This window comes from Tuber melanosporum (genome assembly GCF_000151645.1).
Source record: "Tuber melanosporum whole genome shotgun sequence assembly, scaffold_30, strain Mel28".
NCBI lineage: Eukaryota > Fungi > Ascomycota > Pezizomycetes > Pezizales > Tuberaceae > Tuber > Tuber melanosporum.
Window position 1 is genome coordinate 36,974 of NW_003298975.1, and position 17,161 is coordinate 54,134.

The 17,161-nt window shown below is 47.5% G+C and overlaps 2 protein-coding genes; one reads left to right on the forward strand and one right to left on the reverse strand.

Moving 5' to 3' along the window:
- The first annotated feature begins 10,057 nt into the window (after positions 1-10,057).
- On the forward strand, positions 10,058-12,710 carry GSTUM_00006932001 (uncharacterized protein). XM_002839048.2 has 2 exons: positions 10,058-10,367; positions 10,427-12,710. The coding sequence occupies exons 1-2, from the start codon at positions 10,268-10,270 to the stop codon at positions 11,923-11,925; spliced, it is 1,599 nt and encodes a 532-aa protein (XP_002839094.1). The 5' UTR covers positions 10,058-10,267; the 3' UTR covers positions 11,926-12,710.
- A 1,282-nt stretch (positions 12,711-13,992) lies between these two features.
- On the reverse strand, positions 13,993-15,221 carry GSTUM_00006934001 (uncharacterized protein). XM_002839049.2 has 6 exons: positions 15,085-15,221; positions 14,846-15,019; positions 14,658-14,750; positions 14,507-14,561; positions 14,256-14,370; positions 13,993-14,153 (listed from the first exon to the last, which is right to left on the reverse strand). Exons 2-6 carry the CDS (start codon positions 15,003-15,005, stop codon positions 14,070-14,072), a joined length of 507 nt encoding a protein of 168 aa, XP_002839095.1. The 5' UTR covers positions 15,006-15,019; positions 15,085-15,221; the 3' UTR covers positions 13,993-14,069.
- Positions 15,222-17,161: the final 1,940 nt, after the last annotated feature.

Consider the following 17,161-nt stretch of genomic DNA (forward strand, 5'->3'; position numbering starts at 1 on the left):
GTTCTAGTGGTGAACTTGGTAAATTAACCACTGGCAAGCAAGCGATGAGTTTCTTTTCTCGTCCCCTGCCTTCCCGCCTGCTTTGTGTTGTTGGCGAGTGATCAGACATCACATTACCGGTACGAGTACTCGAGTACTCGTACGCCCACGCCTGCACCCCACACATCCGGGGGGGGATTGCACGTGCAGGGGGACAAGAAAGGAAGGAAAGAAAGAGTGAAAGACGGAAAAGACAGAATGTGTGTCTTTCCGTTTTTCTAAAACGCATTACCCGAGGCCTGGGACCAACTGACCACTGTTTCGGGTCCATTGGATTGGATTGCCCCCCCCCCAAGAAAAAATAAAAGAAAAAACTACCGATTTTGTGGAAAGTGATATGGTAGTTTTCATTGGGCGGCAATTCTATCGTTCACTCACACCGCTGTACTCCAGTATGGACGCACAAGTGGGTGTGTTTCACCCCCCCACATATGTAACCTAAACAAGAGGTTATGTTCCAGCTGGAATGGAAACGGATGGGGCTTGGTTAAGTGAGATTGATTGATATGATATACTGGCCAGGCGTTATGGGTAAGCGCCATACGGAAGATTAGGGAAGGAGTGTAATATTGGTATTAGTCTATGTGCTCTGGTTGAGAAGTTTACCAATGCTCGAGTTCGAGTATGATACCTACCATACCGGTGACTTACTCGTACTTGCCCACTCCGGAAGTACGGCACCAGGAAACCTTGGCGCTTACAACGCCTAAACTGTGCCCAGATTTCGGAATACTTTTGGAATGGCAAGCACCGTGCGGTTTCGATTTAACTTGGTGCTTTAGCGAAGTTGTGGGGGTTGCGGTTGGCTACACAGAGTAGTCTAAGGTGGGGGGGAGAACTTTGCTATTGTTCGAGCATGTACTCGAGCACGAGTACTCTACAGTATGATGACTTCCCGTAACCCAAACTCACTTTTACTGCGGGCCGCAACAGCATTAGGCTTGCTGCTCATCTTGAGATCGTGATTTTCCCTCCCCTTCCCTTTACGGCAGCTGATCATTGTTACTCCTTCCTTGCTTTGGGGCGGCGGGGGGGTTTCTTCCTTTCTTTTTCTTCCTTTCTTTCTTTTCCTCTTGTTACGATTTCCCCGGACTTTCGAAACGAGGCTTGCATTTCGCTTGCATGATTCACACGCGCCCCACACACATACTTACACACCGCATAACTTCTTAAAATTGTCTCGTTTTCTCTCTCTCACTTTCTCACTCGCCATATGAAACTCTGTTGGCGCGTTCGCTCGTTCAAGCATTCTCTCTCTCTCTCTCTTCATTTCCAGTTCAAGGGAACTGTGTGATAGGTGACAGAAAACGTGCACCTCCACCCAAACCCCAACCCCTTGGCACCCTTCCCACAGATTCCCAAACCCGAACAAAACTAAAAGCCTTCCCCCCCAAAACCGGTAGCCGGTTTCTCTCTCTCTCTTTCCTTTCTTCTTTTCTTCTTTCGCTTAATAGCGAAGCGAGTGAGAGGCTGCGCATGGCATGGGGAAAAAATGAAATTCTGTAAGAGGGTAAGTTTAAGTTATGAGTGCTCGTACCATAATTATTATTGCTATGATCATGTCCTAGTGCCTGGAATCACCTCCCTATGACACCGCCATCACTCGGTAGGGTAAAAGCTATGTATGATACGAGCGAGTGAGGGTAAAACATTCCTACGAGCGCAGTGAACGCCTCAGCGGCGTAAAAGCTCTAGACTACTTGTCTCATACTCGTATGGTACGGTATCGTAGGAATACTAACTTACCCTCGGACATTGTCACTACCACTGCCACGGTCAAGCGGCTCGTTCTCGTTCATCCCGTTCCGGCCCTGTCAATCGAGCTCGTCCAATCTCATCATCCTCGGGTACTAGTATGAACGTGGGTGATCGGGCATCCAAGGATTAGAAAGGGACCAAAGCTTCTTGCTTGTTTGAGCAATCGCCATGCCAAATCAACTCTTTTATTTCCCATGGGGGTAATACTCTTAATGGTCGGGCCTCCCCCATAATCCCGAGTGTCCGATCGCCCCACGTCTTGCAGTTGCCCCCAGGGATTCGCTTTATATGACAAAAAAAAATCTGTGCGCATCTGAGCGCCCCCATACAAATTCACGACCCCCGATTCCGGGTATGATACTTGTACGGTACTCATTTCCAAAGACAGGTATCCGAGTATCTGCACAGACATCTGGACTCCCAAGGTCTGGTAAAAAAATTTTCCCTTCTTTTTCTTTTTCCTCTCCCCCCACAGCGATTCCAATGCTTTGTCCCAGGTAAAACGTACCCGAAAAGCAGGGGTTAAAGAAACGGATGGTACAAGTAAAAGAACCAAATCAAATCAAATCAAATCGGATCAGTGCGTGTCTGAGCGCCCATGCAAAATATACCACCGTGTTTCCGGATACTTTTTGCTGGGGCGAGAACTTTGGGTGCCGGAAATACAAGTACTCGTACTGTAAACGTACCGGTAAATGCAAAACGCATACGAGTATGATACTCATCGTGTCCGTCTTATTCAAGCCTTTACTACGAGTACAGTAGAGATACTCGTACTGTACAAGTAGCATTGCTGTCGGATACAGCATACAGCTCGAGCACGGTACTTGCACGATAGGGGGGCATTGAGCCAAAAAAGCAAACACTATCGTACGAGAGCACCACCTTCACCAATACCGGTAAGTCTACTGATACTCTACTTCTAATTCAATCGTAGCCCCAAGCCCAGGCGAATAGAATTCACCCGGAGAATACAAGCACGGTTTCATAGCGCCCGGAGAGCCGCTCCCCCCCCCCTCCCTCGCTCTTACCCTTTCCTTTCCCTTCCCATCCGCCATAACGCAGTCGGAACCGGGGTCCTGACAAAACGGCCGAAATGGAAGGAACGAAGGAATATTCTTTCCAGAAAGAGGAGCTGACTGGCAGACTGGATGGCCCTACCGTGGCGGCCCGGCCGGCCGTTTTGTTTATCGTTATGCATGGGGTTTACAGCAGGATAGCCTGGAGTGCCTAAGATAATTCCGCCCCGGCGGGGAGGATATTCGATTGGATAGTTGTACGAGTAGAATTAGCAATCACGACATTCTAAATTTGGACATGTCAATGGAGCGGAGTGTACTCGTACGAGTGCTTGTGTATCTAGCTAGCCGGCTAGCTTAGCGGGAGGCACAATCGTCTCGCTTCAAGAGCCTTTTTTTTCTTTCCTCTTCTCCTCAATGGGCGACCATTTTGATCAAGTTTCTCCGGGGAGAAAGGCCTTGTTAACCTGGCGTAAAGGCAGGTAGCCCAAGGCGTGTGACATGGAGCACACACTGGTATCATCATACCCGTGGTGGAGTGGAACGACCATTGCCATGGGTGATATGAGATATGCATAGACTTCCAATTGGTGGTTGATTGACTAAACAAGTCCTCACACCAATTGGAAACAGATCTACTCAACTTCTATATCAAATCTCGCACATTCTAGGGAGAAAGAGCAATCTCTGATATGCGATCACGCTGTTTCGTTTTCTTTTTTTTTTTTATGGCTACGGTACCAAAAGGTACCAAAAATGTCTAATAGCAATTTCCCAGTCTCACGGAAATTTTCTCCCTGTCATCATCACAAGCACTATCCAATAAAGGAAGGAAGGTGCGAGATGTACCGGTATGGTGAGGGGTGAGGCAGGATGGATCGAGGGCGTGAGTGCGCGCGCGAGAGGGGGAGAGAGAGGAAGAGAGGGAGAGAGGGAGAGAAGAACAAAAACAAAAACCGGCGCTATAATAATATTATTATTATGTGTAGCATACGTACTGTACTAGTACTTTGCACTCTCGAGTGCCCCGTGCGAGATCATACAGTAATTATCGCGAGATCCGTTTCGGCCGGTAGGCTGGCGGAACGGGCTGCCTTGATCCAAGGTGCTGGAGGAAGGTGCTACTATACGGTACGAGTACTCGTACTTGGGCTTCCCAGCTTGGTAGCAAGCCAGGAAGCTCGACCGGGTGGATGGGTTTACCGAAATCGTGCGGTCTAAGCTTAGGTTATCGTGGGGTCTTACGGTGCTTGAGTTGGTTGGCTGGTCTGCCAGGCCTTTTTCTTTTCCTGTTTCTCTCTTCCCCCCCCCCCCCCTTAGTTTCTCCGATGGGTAGGGCGAAAAGTTATCGTGAGCTCGTTCATATACCGGTACTCGAGTAGGGGGGCTTCTAATCCAAGTGAGTTTGCAGTACGATACGATACAACTACTGCACATTCAGCTGTACGGCACTCTACAGTACCGGTACTGTACTCGTACAGCATCGTGGAATTCTCTGCATGCGGTCACGATGGGTGCGCCGCTGGTGTGAGGTACAGCGCGGTGCAGTTTTTCTCCCTTTGTACGCCACATATTTACGCATGCAGGTTGAACGGCATAGGGCGGAGGGAGGCAAAAACGAGGTTACAATAGTAGGAATGTCACAGGTGTTTTGCACGGGAGATGCTTGCATACGGTACCGCACCGTAGAGGTCCCGATACGTATGCATGTGTATATATATTATACATTACCGGGTAGGGGAGGCTTTATAGTACCTACCTGCCTCTCTTGACCTTGGTCCCTATGACCGAGCGCCCGAGTAACGAGGGAAACCCCCCATAATTTTACTTGTACCCTTTGGACTATCATACCGGTATCGTACTCGTAGGCGGATGCTGACCGGGCGCCAAAACGTCAGGGTGGTTCAGCGTAAAAAGTAATTTAATGATGATGAGGAAGCGAGGGTCGCTAGGAATTATGCAGTGTACGAGTAGAGTATTGCACGCTGGAGAATCAAAAGGGTATTCCCACCCCGCAAACGCGAACCCCGGGTACAGTACGAGTACGGTATTCAGTGTTGAAACAAAACAAAACCAAGCGGATTGGGGGTGGAGGGGTCCAGGAATGGAATTTACCCCAGCTCGCCAAAAAAGCGAAATCCAAACCAACGCCTTTTCACTTACCAGTATGATAGCGGTACTCGAGTAGAGAATCCTTGTTCGACAAAGAAAAAAGATGGGGAAACCATCGATTGTAAATTACGGTATTGTACGGTACTCATACAGATACTCGAGCGTTTAGCCTGCTCAGCCCTCTCGCCAAAGATGAAAGGGAAAAATGGAGCCAATAGCTGTCACGGAAAAAGTCGGAGGGGAGATGTTCATTCCCTCACTCGCTCGTTCATTTAGACCCTAGATCGGATCAACGGCTCGCACGACCGAACAGCCACGGCAATTCACCGGGCGGCGGACAGACGAGGCAGGACAGGGCGGTTGAAGTCACGCGTGGGTTGGATGGAACGCCTATCCCCCCCACAAGAACGTGATCAAGTGAGAGCCAACAAACCAACCCAAAAGAAAAAAAATCCTGGGCGGTTAGCAAGACAATGGAGTATCATACCGCAATCCTATTATCTCAATTGCTCCTTTTGCAAGTCCTAGGCGACCGGCATGATGGGGCGTATCTATCTTACCTCCACTGATAATTCTGCTGATACCACCACCACCACCAACCCAGTAAAAAATCGGTCGGTGTCGGTGGCTGCCTCTAGCGTACCGACCCGACATACGGTGCAAGACAAAAAAAAAAAAAAAAAAAAAAAAAAAAAAGCAGGAAGTGCCTAAGAGTTGGATGGATGGGAAGGGTTGTTTTTTTTTTATGATAAAGACCGACACGCTTTCATGCTCCATTTCCATCCATCACTATCGCACAAAGTACAGGGGAAGGGAGGGGGAGCGGGGAATAGCAATAATTACTGATGATCTGACCGAGTGAAGTCAAGGTAAGGTGTGGAAAATGAAGTAGAGCGAAGGAAAAGGGAAGGAGCATAACCTTCGATGACGGTAGTTTACTCCCCTGCTAGATCCTGCCCGACTGTTTAATAACTTCAACTACCGGTACCCGTACAGTACGAGTCTACGGTAGTACTGTACCCTTACGCCTCGTAACTCATCAACAGCAGTGAGAGAGATGCCTAACGAAAAGGCACCACCAATTACCAGTACGAGTACAAGTACCACCGTAAGCTGACAGATGACACCTCGGGATCAAGCCCATAGAGAGTGAGCACGAGTTCGAACTTTTCTGTACCGGTACTCTACCGGCGTATCTCTTTTCCTGCCCCTCTCCTTCTCCTTTTCTACTGTATGTCCGTCACGTTACCGCGACTCTGCGAGAGAGAGAGAGAGAGAGAGAGAAAGAGATCAGTTGAGCAGGTCTGAAACCGCCACCATTACATCCCCTCGGCCAGCGGCGCCGCCCCGTACAGTACGTGCTTAGAGGGAAGGACAAGTTGTCCGCAGACTCGGGTTGTTCTAGAATGGCGGCGGTGGTGGCGGGGAAACTGATAGATATAAAAAAACCCAATAGACCATGATTGATAGGATGGGTGGATTGATGAGATGTGTGGGACGATGGAATCGATGGCTATGGATATATAGATACGATGGGTGCATGGATGGATGGACGAAATCGCTTTATCTCTATTGTCGCACTGTAATTCCTGGGTGATGGAATATTTTGAATAAAATGTCTATTTATATCCCTTCCCTGCTACTCGAGTACTGCTGATACTAATACTGCCGGTGCCGGCACTACTACTGCTACTATTACTACCACTGCACCCGAGTATATACCGTACAGTACAGTACGGTATCATACAGTATCAAAAGAAACAAAACAATCACCCGCCATCACCACCTGCGTTGTGTTGTCCACAGAATCGATGGCGGGGCCACCCGAACAGAAGTGAAGAGAGAGAAGAGATAGAGAGAGAGAAGGGTTCAAGTATCGTACCCCCAGTGCCATGCTGGAAACATAACACAGAAAGTCCAAATCATGGACATTGGGCAACTCCATCTCGACGGCCCCACATCCTCGAAGGCGCCTGCCTGACTTACTGCACGGTACGGCACCCCGGCGCATGGTGCAAAAGGGATACAAATACAAATCCTCGTACGAGTACAAAACCCAGTCGCCCTGAATCGAGAGGTAGGGGACAGGCACGTGGTTCCAGCCTGGACAGCTGGCGCTTCCCATAATAAACCTTTTTCCGGTAGTCGTGCCTGTCAATGTAGGGTACGGTGCGAGGCGTGGTAGGGTGGGGAAAAATGGGAAGGGGGAAAAAAAAATAAAAAATGGGACTGAGTGGAAAAGAAAAAATGGGAGCGAGGAAATAGGAATAGGGAAGGAAATGACTGCGGTAAGCGAATGAGAGAATGGAGAATCATCACTTTTGTATTTGTGGGGAAATCGAGTAATGCGCGGGCGCATCGCTGGTCAGCTGCTGATCACGATTTTATTTTATTTATTCATCGTTGTGAAAATTTGATGAATGGTTGAAGTTGGTTGGGGGGAAATAATGATAACAGTAGTAATAGTAATAATAATAATATTTGCCTTTCATCATCTTCTTGCCCTCTTCCAGCGTCCCCTTTGTCATGGAGGCAAGGGAGGAAAGGCTTTCGCTGGTGGTTGATGATCAGGAGGAGGGATGGTGATTCCTTTTTTGTGGTTGAAAAAGTAAACAAACATGTTTTCCCACGGATGGATGGATGGGGGGGGAGGAGGCGTTTAATTTGGTTTGCTTCGTTGGCACTTTCACATCATTTCTTGATACTCACGAGGTACAATACTCACAGTTACGATTGAGATTGCGCGTTTATGCTAGATATGTTGTGTGATATGGTAGAGGTCGATATGAATTCGATATTACTTTTTGGGAGGGAGAGCCGCTCGAAACATAGTCCATACGATGTGGTCGAGTATCATCATCATGTATCATATTGCTGCCTTGTCGAGATGAGTGACCCGGCAGAGTCGCCGCAAACGTTATTGTATGTAAGTCGATAACATGCTCGATGGCAAAAATGGGAGTGGGCGAACCATCGCATCCGGTAGAAAACAGTAATCCCGAAGTCTCTCGCTCGAACACGATACGCTGTGATATTGTAGAAATGAGGGCTACTTGTGACGCTTGTGCTCTGGCTCTGGAATAACTTACCGCTACCCTAAGGGCGAGCCGGATGAACGAACAAACAGAGGTGAAGAGCGAAGGATGGGAATTTCATCATAAAGTGCCGAGATGGGGACAATCCCAATCTGGTAGGAATAAGGGTGGCATGGGGAGAGGAGGAGGGCCTTGGGGGCAGGAGCGGCCAATTGGGTTGAGGAGGGGGATATAATAGCATGGCTGAGCTGGGATGCTCTCCCCGCGATCTGTTACGGTCGCAGCGTAACAAGGTCCAAGGGCAGTTTGGTTTTTCATTCCTTCTCTCTTTGCAAGGTGCCTCGTTTGCGTCTGTGTCAGGTGGCAGGCGCCCCAGGCATGATAGCTGTGCTGTCCATCATTTCTGGTGCTCCGAGACCTTGGTGAGTTGATGGTAAATTGGATATTGGTACCCCACATTGGGTGTCCGGCCGGTCTCACTGTTTTGTCCTATTTTTTTATTTTTTTATTTTATACCTTACTCGAGTATACTCGAGTACAAATCGATACAACCATTGCATTAAATTCAGGTACTATGGGGGTTCTCGGTTACGGTACCGTTGTAATGAGGAGTGAAGAGTGGGAAGGAGAGGGAGGCACGGGACCAGCCCAGTGACGGTAAACTGAAGGAGGGGGTGGGAAGTCCGTTTCTTCATCCTTTGCCTGGTCCAGTGCTCGAGCACCGGTACTGTACAGCTCTTGAGATGGAGGTTTATGGTGGAATTGGATATCAAGGGGAGAAGGAGTAGACTGCGGGAATCTGACGTTTTACCTATGTAAGCGTGGGAACAGAGGGCATGAATCCATTGGGGCATCAACGGGCAATGGAAGGTGTGGTGGACCTGATGAATATGGTAGCCGTGGCATTACGGTGAGCCTTTTTTTTTTTTTTTTTTTTCGTCCATTTTAGCTTTGGTCCCTCTTCTCCAGGCTTTTTCTTTCTTTTCTCTTCTAGCTCACACTACGAGTACTCTTGACTAAGTTACCGGTACCGGTAACATGGCCTTGAGGAGAAGAGCGTGAGCACTGGGTATCCCTTCACCCCCACGGATCGAAAAACTGATGACAGTCAGAGACATAAAAGAGACTTTTTGACGATGGAGACAGACCCCCCCTAGGTGGTGTTCAAAAATTGAAAGTTCGGAATCCAGCCGGCCAGACCCTCTGGTACTGCACTAACTAACGCTCCCTCCCCCTGCTTCTTTTGAATTCATTCCTCCAGGATAACTCATCCCTCGTTCCCCTGGGAATTCTTCTCTTTTCCTCCGATTTTCACTATATTTTTTCTTGTTCTTTTTTCCCTGGTATATTTCCAATCATTCAGCCAGAAGTCGAACAAATAAACCCTCCAATTTCGTTCTGATGTTTTTGCCTATTTTGTTGCGATACTGGTGCATTATTATTATTAAGTAGGTCTAGAGGAAATGGCTTTGTCCCTCAGGCCTCGAACCCCTTCTGGGATAGAGTGACCTCCAAATTGAGTGAGAAGCCCCAATCTTCTGTCGCACATCCCACCCAATGGAAAAATAATGATTTTAGACTAAAAAAAAAAAAAAAATTGGGAAAAGGAAAAAAGGAAAATATAAGGGGGGGGATAATAGGTCAAAGGGAAAAAGGAAAAGGAAAGGAAGAAAAGAAAAGAGACTGTAGCAAACACCAGGTGCCCTGTATTTCATTCCCCCCCCGGTTATGCCCCAAATCTCCCGAAGAGAGACCATCCGACGGGTAAGCCCAAGCACTGGTAGACTCTGCCTGCTGTCTCAGACCCGACCCACTCTACTCTTTCCCTCCCACTTGCTCACTTCCCATCCGATCTAAGCTGTCCCATTCATGCTGGGCCCCCCAGCTATACAAGTAATCCCCCCTCACATTCTTGAGACCTCGTCGTTGACCGTTCCAGCTTTTTTCTCTCTCACCACACACCCACACACCCACGCACACACACCCACACATAATCTCCTCCCCCCGTGGCCGTTCACGCACCCCAACGCTCGTCGCTACAAAGCCATTGCCCCCCCCCCTTAAGACCATCCTTCCCCCCCCCTCGGCGGTTATCACTCGCATTCCATCATCCATCATCATCCATTAAAGGTTGGCCCTATACGCTTGTGACTTTTCCCAACACAACCGTCTGTTCCCCGCGAAATCACACAACCACTCGCTACACACTCTCGCTTTACCTACACCACACAGCCCGGCTTGTCTTTCGATACAGGCCGTAAAACATTCAACTCCAACACAGCGTGGGATCCAAAGGAAATCAGGATGCCTTCGCGACTATCAAGCCCGATGCTGTCTTTGGACATTAATCACATCGCTAAGGTTGACCCAAGAAATGTGGATAATTTGTTCAGTATGTGGACTAGTAAGTGGAACCCGGCTCACTTGATCATTTTAATTGATGCTAATCGCTTTAAAAAACAGTCTTTTCAAAGTGTGCCGAGTCTTTGGAGAATGGAAGGCGGTTAGAGAATTTGAGCTGGAGGGTGTGGAACAGGGAGACATTTTGTTGTGACGATACAACGACACCCAATACCCCGGTTCCAGTGAAGAAGCCAAAGCGACAGGATTCTGAAATCTCGGATTTACCAGAACTTTCGACGAGCGTTGAGTCCGTTGCCTCGGAGTGTGAGTTCCCAAAGGAGCCACGGTCGGATGCGGTTAACATTCGATCTTCACGGCCTTGTTTGACCCGGAGTGATTCCAGTGAGCGCTACCGGGGTAAAGAGAAGCATATGACACCTGTGCACTTGGTCAAGTTGATGGAGGATTTGGATAGGAGCAAGTCGAGTGCAGAGGATTGGATCTCCAGAAGGAGTTTCATCAACACACATATTTCAACCGATGCGGAGCCTTCCGTGCCAGCACAAGAAGCTACTTCAATGGCTTCAGTATCCCCCATGTCTTCTACTGCCGATCGTGCATCTCCCGTAGGGTCGGAGTCGAGTAAGTCATCGGAGCAAAGCAGCCACAGTGTCGTCCGTGGATTTTCACCTGGGCAGGTATCTTCATCGTACCGATCAAAAACAAGGATGGCACCGGAGCCTAGTCCAGTGAAGGCATCGGTGGTGCCCAAGAAGTCAAAGAAAATGTGGATCATTGGTTCATCACCTTCATCAGTATCTGACGATGAGACGGATATGGATCATAGCTTCAGCATCAACAGCTGTCGGGACCCTCAGGTTAGCGGACTGGCGGAGGGACTGAAGATAGCAGGCAAGAAGAAGCGGACATCATTCAGAGACGAGGTTGCCACACGAACAGTTTACGATGAGGACACATTCAGTGATGACGATGAGAACGTTTCAGAGAGTGCCATTGAGGATGATGATGATTGTTCCTCTGACTGGGAATCATCTACCGATAGCGCACAATCCAGCTACACTGAAACCGCTATGTTCCAACGTGTAGAAAGCCGGCCTCAACTTGTCACTCGCCGTTCTCTTCTGTCTACCCTGCTCCATGAGCCTAAGCGAGCACCCGTGCTGACAAACGGCGGATCCCGTTCGACACCTGCCATCCGATCGCGCAATACCTCGCCTTCAGGCCCCTCACTCGCCGCTTCACCCCGCAAAGAATCCTCGCTGATTTCCAAGGCGGCCGCTGGGGTTAGCCACTCGAAGCCAATCATTGTTACTACTAGCAACATGCATCCACCTGCACTTTCGCCACGCACGACAAGGCGAAACATGCTCGCCACCGAGCTGACAGAATCTCTCCGAAAGCACTTGCTTTGGGAGAGACAGCAGAAGAACACCACTGCTTCGGCCGTCCTAAAAAGGCGTCACACGGCACATGATGTTACAAAGCTCAATGACTACCCCCAGCCTAACTTTATGTCGGGCAACAAGGGAAACGCATCCAAGAATAATTCTTGGAATCACTACTTCGAGACACATGAGTATCATGTGGCGGGATGGTAATGGGTTGTAAGATTGGGAAAAGGAAAACAATTAGAAGGGTTTAGGAGGAAAAAGAACCTTGTACAGGAAATACCAGCGGTATAGGAAAAGCTTTTTTTATTCGACTTTCGGAGTACATTATTTTATAATTATCGGTCACATACCATCACCCCTTTCAGCACCTCAACATATCACGGCTTTAATGAATGGATTTTGCGCTGGGTTGGTTTTAACGGTTGGGGGGGGGGGTCGGGTTTCAGGCATTTTTTTAATTTCTTTTATCTGCGAATTCCCATTTGTTTCTTTTGTTCTATTCCCAACGGTGAAAGGTGGTCTTTATTTATCTATTATAGTTGCCTTTGCGTTCATTTTAACGGTGTCAGCCAGTCTTTTTTCTACTTGGGATATGCTTTTTGTCTTTTGTTCATTTCTTGTTTTATTTACCAAGTGGGGCGTATTCTGAATTTGTCTTTTCCGGCATATCGGTGTATTCGGATTTTTTTGTCTGCCTTTTTCCTCTCTACTTTCATATCTTTTAAGGGTGGGTTTAGTTCATTTTCATTGGAGTCGGGTCCGCATCGGGAGTCACGACTTTTGATCCTTTTTATTTTATATATATATATTGAAATTTCTTTTTTTTCAAAGTCTGCCCTTTGCTCATTCTCATGTCGAGATATGATAGGGAGAAGGGGGGGAAGGCGAGGAAGTAAAAGCAAATGTTATAAAGCAAGGGAAAAGGAAAAGAGCGGGAATCAAAATGTACTTTTATCGTATCGAAGAATTATTCAAGAAAAAAGCCAAAAAAACTTCGTGTGCAGCCATGCGTTTGGATGACTTTATTGTATGTAACTATCTTCCTTTTCCTTCGCCTACTCGTATCCATCTATATAATGTCAGAAATTTATTTATTTACCTATTTATTTCTTAATCGGACAGGCGGTTGCCTTGGAAGTGCACTGCGGCACTGCCAACTTCACCTAATTTCTCAAGATTCGAGCAGTACAATACGATACGATTCCTGAGGGGATGATAATTCAAGAGGGGAAAAAAGAAAAGGAATAACTTAAGGGCAATTGATCTAATGCCGATGATGATGGCGCTGCGAATAACCTGACCTGAGTGCAATTTTCCTTTCTCTTCATCAATCCATCCACTCATCTATGCCAGCGATATTCACTTTCCGCCTTCTCTTCTAATCAGGCCGTAAACACATGACTGTATATAGTAGGTACTTTCCCATCACCCAATCCCAATGCCTATACGAGTATAAACATGAGCCTTAATATTGGTACCGGTAATGCGGAGGAGGGGGGGGGGGTTGCGTTTCTAATTCCCACTTAGAATAATTTACCGGGCTTGCTGTAGTGTACTTGTACTGGTACTTGTACTGTACGAGTACAGTACGGTACCGTATTTACCTAGCTCTGTTCAGCGGGGAAAGTGGGTAACCTGAAGAAAAGTTCAGATTGTGGGGTATTGGGTACCGGAGCTTGCTTGCCTGAACTGGACTGAATTGAGCTGTCGGGGTCACACACGTCCATCCATCCATCCACGACTCCTACCCCCCCGCCTTACGTGAGTTGTTGGTGATGATGGTGATGGCGATGGTGAAGAGGATACTGAAATATTTTGTCTCTTCCTTCTGCATGGGATGGGATGGCATGAGATGGATGGAGGATTTTTTTTCCCTTCCTTCTCGCTTTTTTTGTTTGGTCGCCTTTGCGTTTTTTCTTTTTTCTTCTTCTTGCGTTGTTTACAGTATGGTGTGCATTGTGCTCATGCTCTACTCGTGTGGTAGGGAGCGTTAGGGTGAGGAAAAGGTGGAGACCTGGGGCTATGGTAGAATGGACGGAGAAGGGGGTATCGTTGCGGGAAGGGATATCATAGGCTCGCTCTCATGGTGGCGGAGGGGAAGTGGAAAAAAAAAAAAAAAAGCATCAAGGAACCCCTTCCTTTGGGAAGAAAGTCAATTAACAGAATAAGAAGCCTTGTGTGATATATCGAGTGAATGGGTGAAGTTGATTGGGCATGCTGAATTCTATGCTACACACGTCCACAAAAGAAAGGGAATATGGTACGGCCGTTATGTTCGAGGTATGCAACATCAATGGTTTTTTTCCCATTTTTCTGTTCAATTCTATTAAATTTTTGCTGGGAGTCTAGAATTAACCCTCGAGGCTATCTCGGACGCATTTCCTCGCCCTCTTTTGGAATTCCGCAGGATTCTCTCGCCATTGTTTTGCGGCCTCCTGGACGGAAAAAGTCAGTTCGATGCATCTCTCAAACGTGAGTCCGTCGGGGAGGTTTTTTTGTGTTGTGGTTATTTTTCTTTTTCTAAATTAGAGACGCACCAAATTGGCCGGGCTCTCGTCGTTGGGAGAGCTCAGCATAGAGATCACCGATATAAGGATCGATTCTGGGGTACGAACGGGTAGCCAACGCTCACTAGCAGACTCATAACCGTACCTGTAGGGTTGATGTTTGAGTGACTCATTAGTCATTGGTTCTGTTAAACGGATGAAGCATAGCCCTGGCGGAATATCGGTAGCACTCCCTGTGCACTTGCGGAAGCAAAAAGACGTAAGAAAGAAAGTGTGCTTACTGGTCTTCCCCGGGAGGATGGAGAATCGAAATGCAAACACTACCATTTGGGTAGACTAACAATCCCATCAGACTCTATAATTACATAGCGTGGAGGGATGTAAATCTCGAGTCAAATCAAAAAAAGCACAGCTGCACGATCAACAACATACTGTTCGGATGCCAAATGGGCGTTTCAAATGTCATGGTTGGCGGATCATGCGGATAGGTATGCGGGAACACGAGGCGGGCACGAAAAAAACCACCTAGAATTTATTTACGACACTCTTTAGTTGAGTTAATTGAATTTTCGGTATCAAGAGCTCCTTCAAATCACTAAAAACTAAGAATGGTTGTTCACCTCCGTAAAATTTGCAGTCGTCGGAGATCATCAAAATAACCTCCCACTCATAAATGTTATCATTCACAAGACCTGCACTGATGCTTGCTAGGTCCTTGTCCGTTTGCATCTCCTTTAGCTGCTTATGCAGCAGCTTAGCGGAGGCGAGAGGAGCCGACATTGTCTGGGTGAAAGCTTGAAGGCGGGTAAGTGAATAGCGCTGGAAGAAGAAAACCAATTTTCGGTCTGGGAAAACGCACCGTACCCTACCGAAGGGAGGTTGGGCGGAGGAGGGGGTGTTCAGACAGGTGGAGGGGGGGTGTTGTAGATTACAGACACAGGTGGGGAGAGGGGAGGATTATGGAGGGGTGGTATCATAGATAAGATAGCCTTTGTGGAGGAGGAAGGGGTGTGGAGGAAGGAGGCAGGTTTGACGCGGGAGGTCTGGAGGGTTTGGGGGAGAGAAAGGGTTCTCGACAAGCGAGCCAACTAGCATTCTCGATAACGAAGCGTATCATGTAAACCGGCCGCACAAGACTGGTAGCTACACCATGGAAGCGATCGCTGCATCTGCGTCCTCCTTTCCCTTCATTTGTTTGCCCAGAAACTCTTGTCGTCACCATCAACACTTAGCAATCGGGGCACCTCTCCTCTGGTAGCTCATAACGCTTTCCCCTCACCCTGCTACTCCCATTCATATTTACCAACCTGCCTCCATCTTACGTCTACTGCACATGCTTCATGCGCTCAAATCTTGGGTGATGAACTGGCCAGAAGAGCTCACCCTATCCATCTTTACCTCTCCTCTCTTCAGAAACAAATCTAGTTCATTCAAAAGCACCCTCTTTCCACTCTGCGTTAATGGCCGGCCCTACGGGTAAAGGACCAACTTTCAGGATACTATACATCACATAATCCTCTTTGGAGGTGGGAGCAGCAACATTATCAAGTTTTTGTTTCTCACCGCGGCCCTCCACCCCGCTCTTCTCAATTGCCACTAAGGACCTAATCGTGGACTTTAGGAATTTACGGGAGTTTCATTACGGAGTTTGTGGTTGGTCTTGTCTTCAGGCTGTAGGTTTTCGAGGGAGGGTTGAACGAGATACTCTGTGACGACAATCAGTACATTCTGCACTACTGAGGATCTCTGACAAACCAGTGCCGGGGCTGGATTCAGTGGTTATGTGTCGTTCTTTTTGGCTTTCACATTTTTTCCCTATCACGTCTTTCTGCACGTGTTTTGGTGATGCTTCGAATGCACCACACTCGGATAAATGGGTTGTAACATACCATTTAAGATTCGACCATTCAAAGATCCATAACGCCTAAGCGTGGTTAGCTTGGTTAGCTTTTGTCTTAGCTATCTAAGTGCTATCTATCTACACGGCTGCAATTTATCCAGGAAGACGAAAACCAAATGTCACCACTGGTATCATAAACCAAATACCGTTGCTTCGAGTGTTAGGTATGGGGAACGGGGTCTGCAGAATTATTTTTGCGTCATGTGAGGTGGCTTGATTGAATTATGGTACCCTTCACATATTTGACCGTTTAGTTTGTCCATACAAGTATATCATACTTGTACTCACAACTGCCAACAATGACAGGAATGAAGTTGAATGTTGTACAACATAATTGCAGGGGGAGCAATGATGTTTTTATTTCGTTATTTCACATAGTTAAAGGATTTAAGGTTTCTTTTGTGTGTGTTCAGGATCTGCCACTGTATGGTGGGGTCCCATTAAGGACACCAGGGTATGAGTGTATGTTTCAGAATAGCCCTAAGGTTAGGGTAGCAAAATATATATTTCCTTGATAGTGTTAGCAGGTGTTTCCTTTGTGGTAGTGCTGGCGGCTAAGTACGTGTTGTATTTAAGAATTTTTGGCAGAGGAAGACGGCTTGTAGGAAGAAGTTTTTCCTTTAGTTTATTGAATGTTTATAATAGGCAGGTAGAGGGTGTCAACACGGTTGAGCCCGCTAGTTTGTTTGTCGAGGAGCGAGAGCTCACCCTGGTGGTGGGAGACTTGAACTTACACACCGCATTCATGGACCCCCTTTGGGACCTAAGTCATGGAAAACGGCGACAGGGGGAGCTGTACATGCATACAGCAGCGTTACACGGTTATAATATCCTAAATACACATGGGATCTACACCAGATTCCTGGACAACCTGACATTGCACAGGGCCTCTGCAATCAATTATTCCTTGCCAAATGCGGCAATGCTGCCGAGGATAGTGAGATGGAGGGATCTGTACCAAAGAATAAGCTTGGACCATATAGTCATCCTTACTAAAGTTAATAGCGAAGAGGTAGAGCTAGCCAGACCGGCCCCA

What these genes read in the sequence shown, in the direction of transcription:
- GSTUM_00006932001 (XM_002839048.2), top strand. Translation starts at nt 10,268, where the DNA reads ATGCCTTCGCGACTATCAAGCCCGATGCTGTCTTTGGACATTAATCAC. An exon ending in TTTGTTCAGTATGTGGACTA is followed by an intron (nt 10,368 to 10,426) that starts GTAAGTGGAACC and finishes TTTAAAAAACAG; the next exon opens with TCTTTTCAAAGTGTGCCGAG.
- GSTUM_00006934001 (XM_002839049.2), bottom strand. Translation starts at nt 15,005, where the DNA reads ATGTCGGCTCCTCTCGCCTCCGCTAAGCTGCTGCATAAGCAGCTAAAG. An exon ending in CATCCTCCCGGGGAAGACCA is followed by an intron (nt 14,371 to 14,506) that starts GTAAGCACACTT and finishes TCAACCCTACAG; the next exon opens with GTACGGTTATGAGTCTGCTA. An exon ending in ACGAGAGCCCGGCCAATTTG is followed by an intron (nt 14,154 to 14,255) that starts GTGCGTCTCTAA and finishes TTTTCCGTCCAG; the next exon opens with GAGGCCGCAAAACAATGGCG.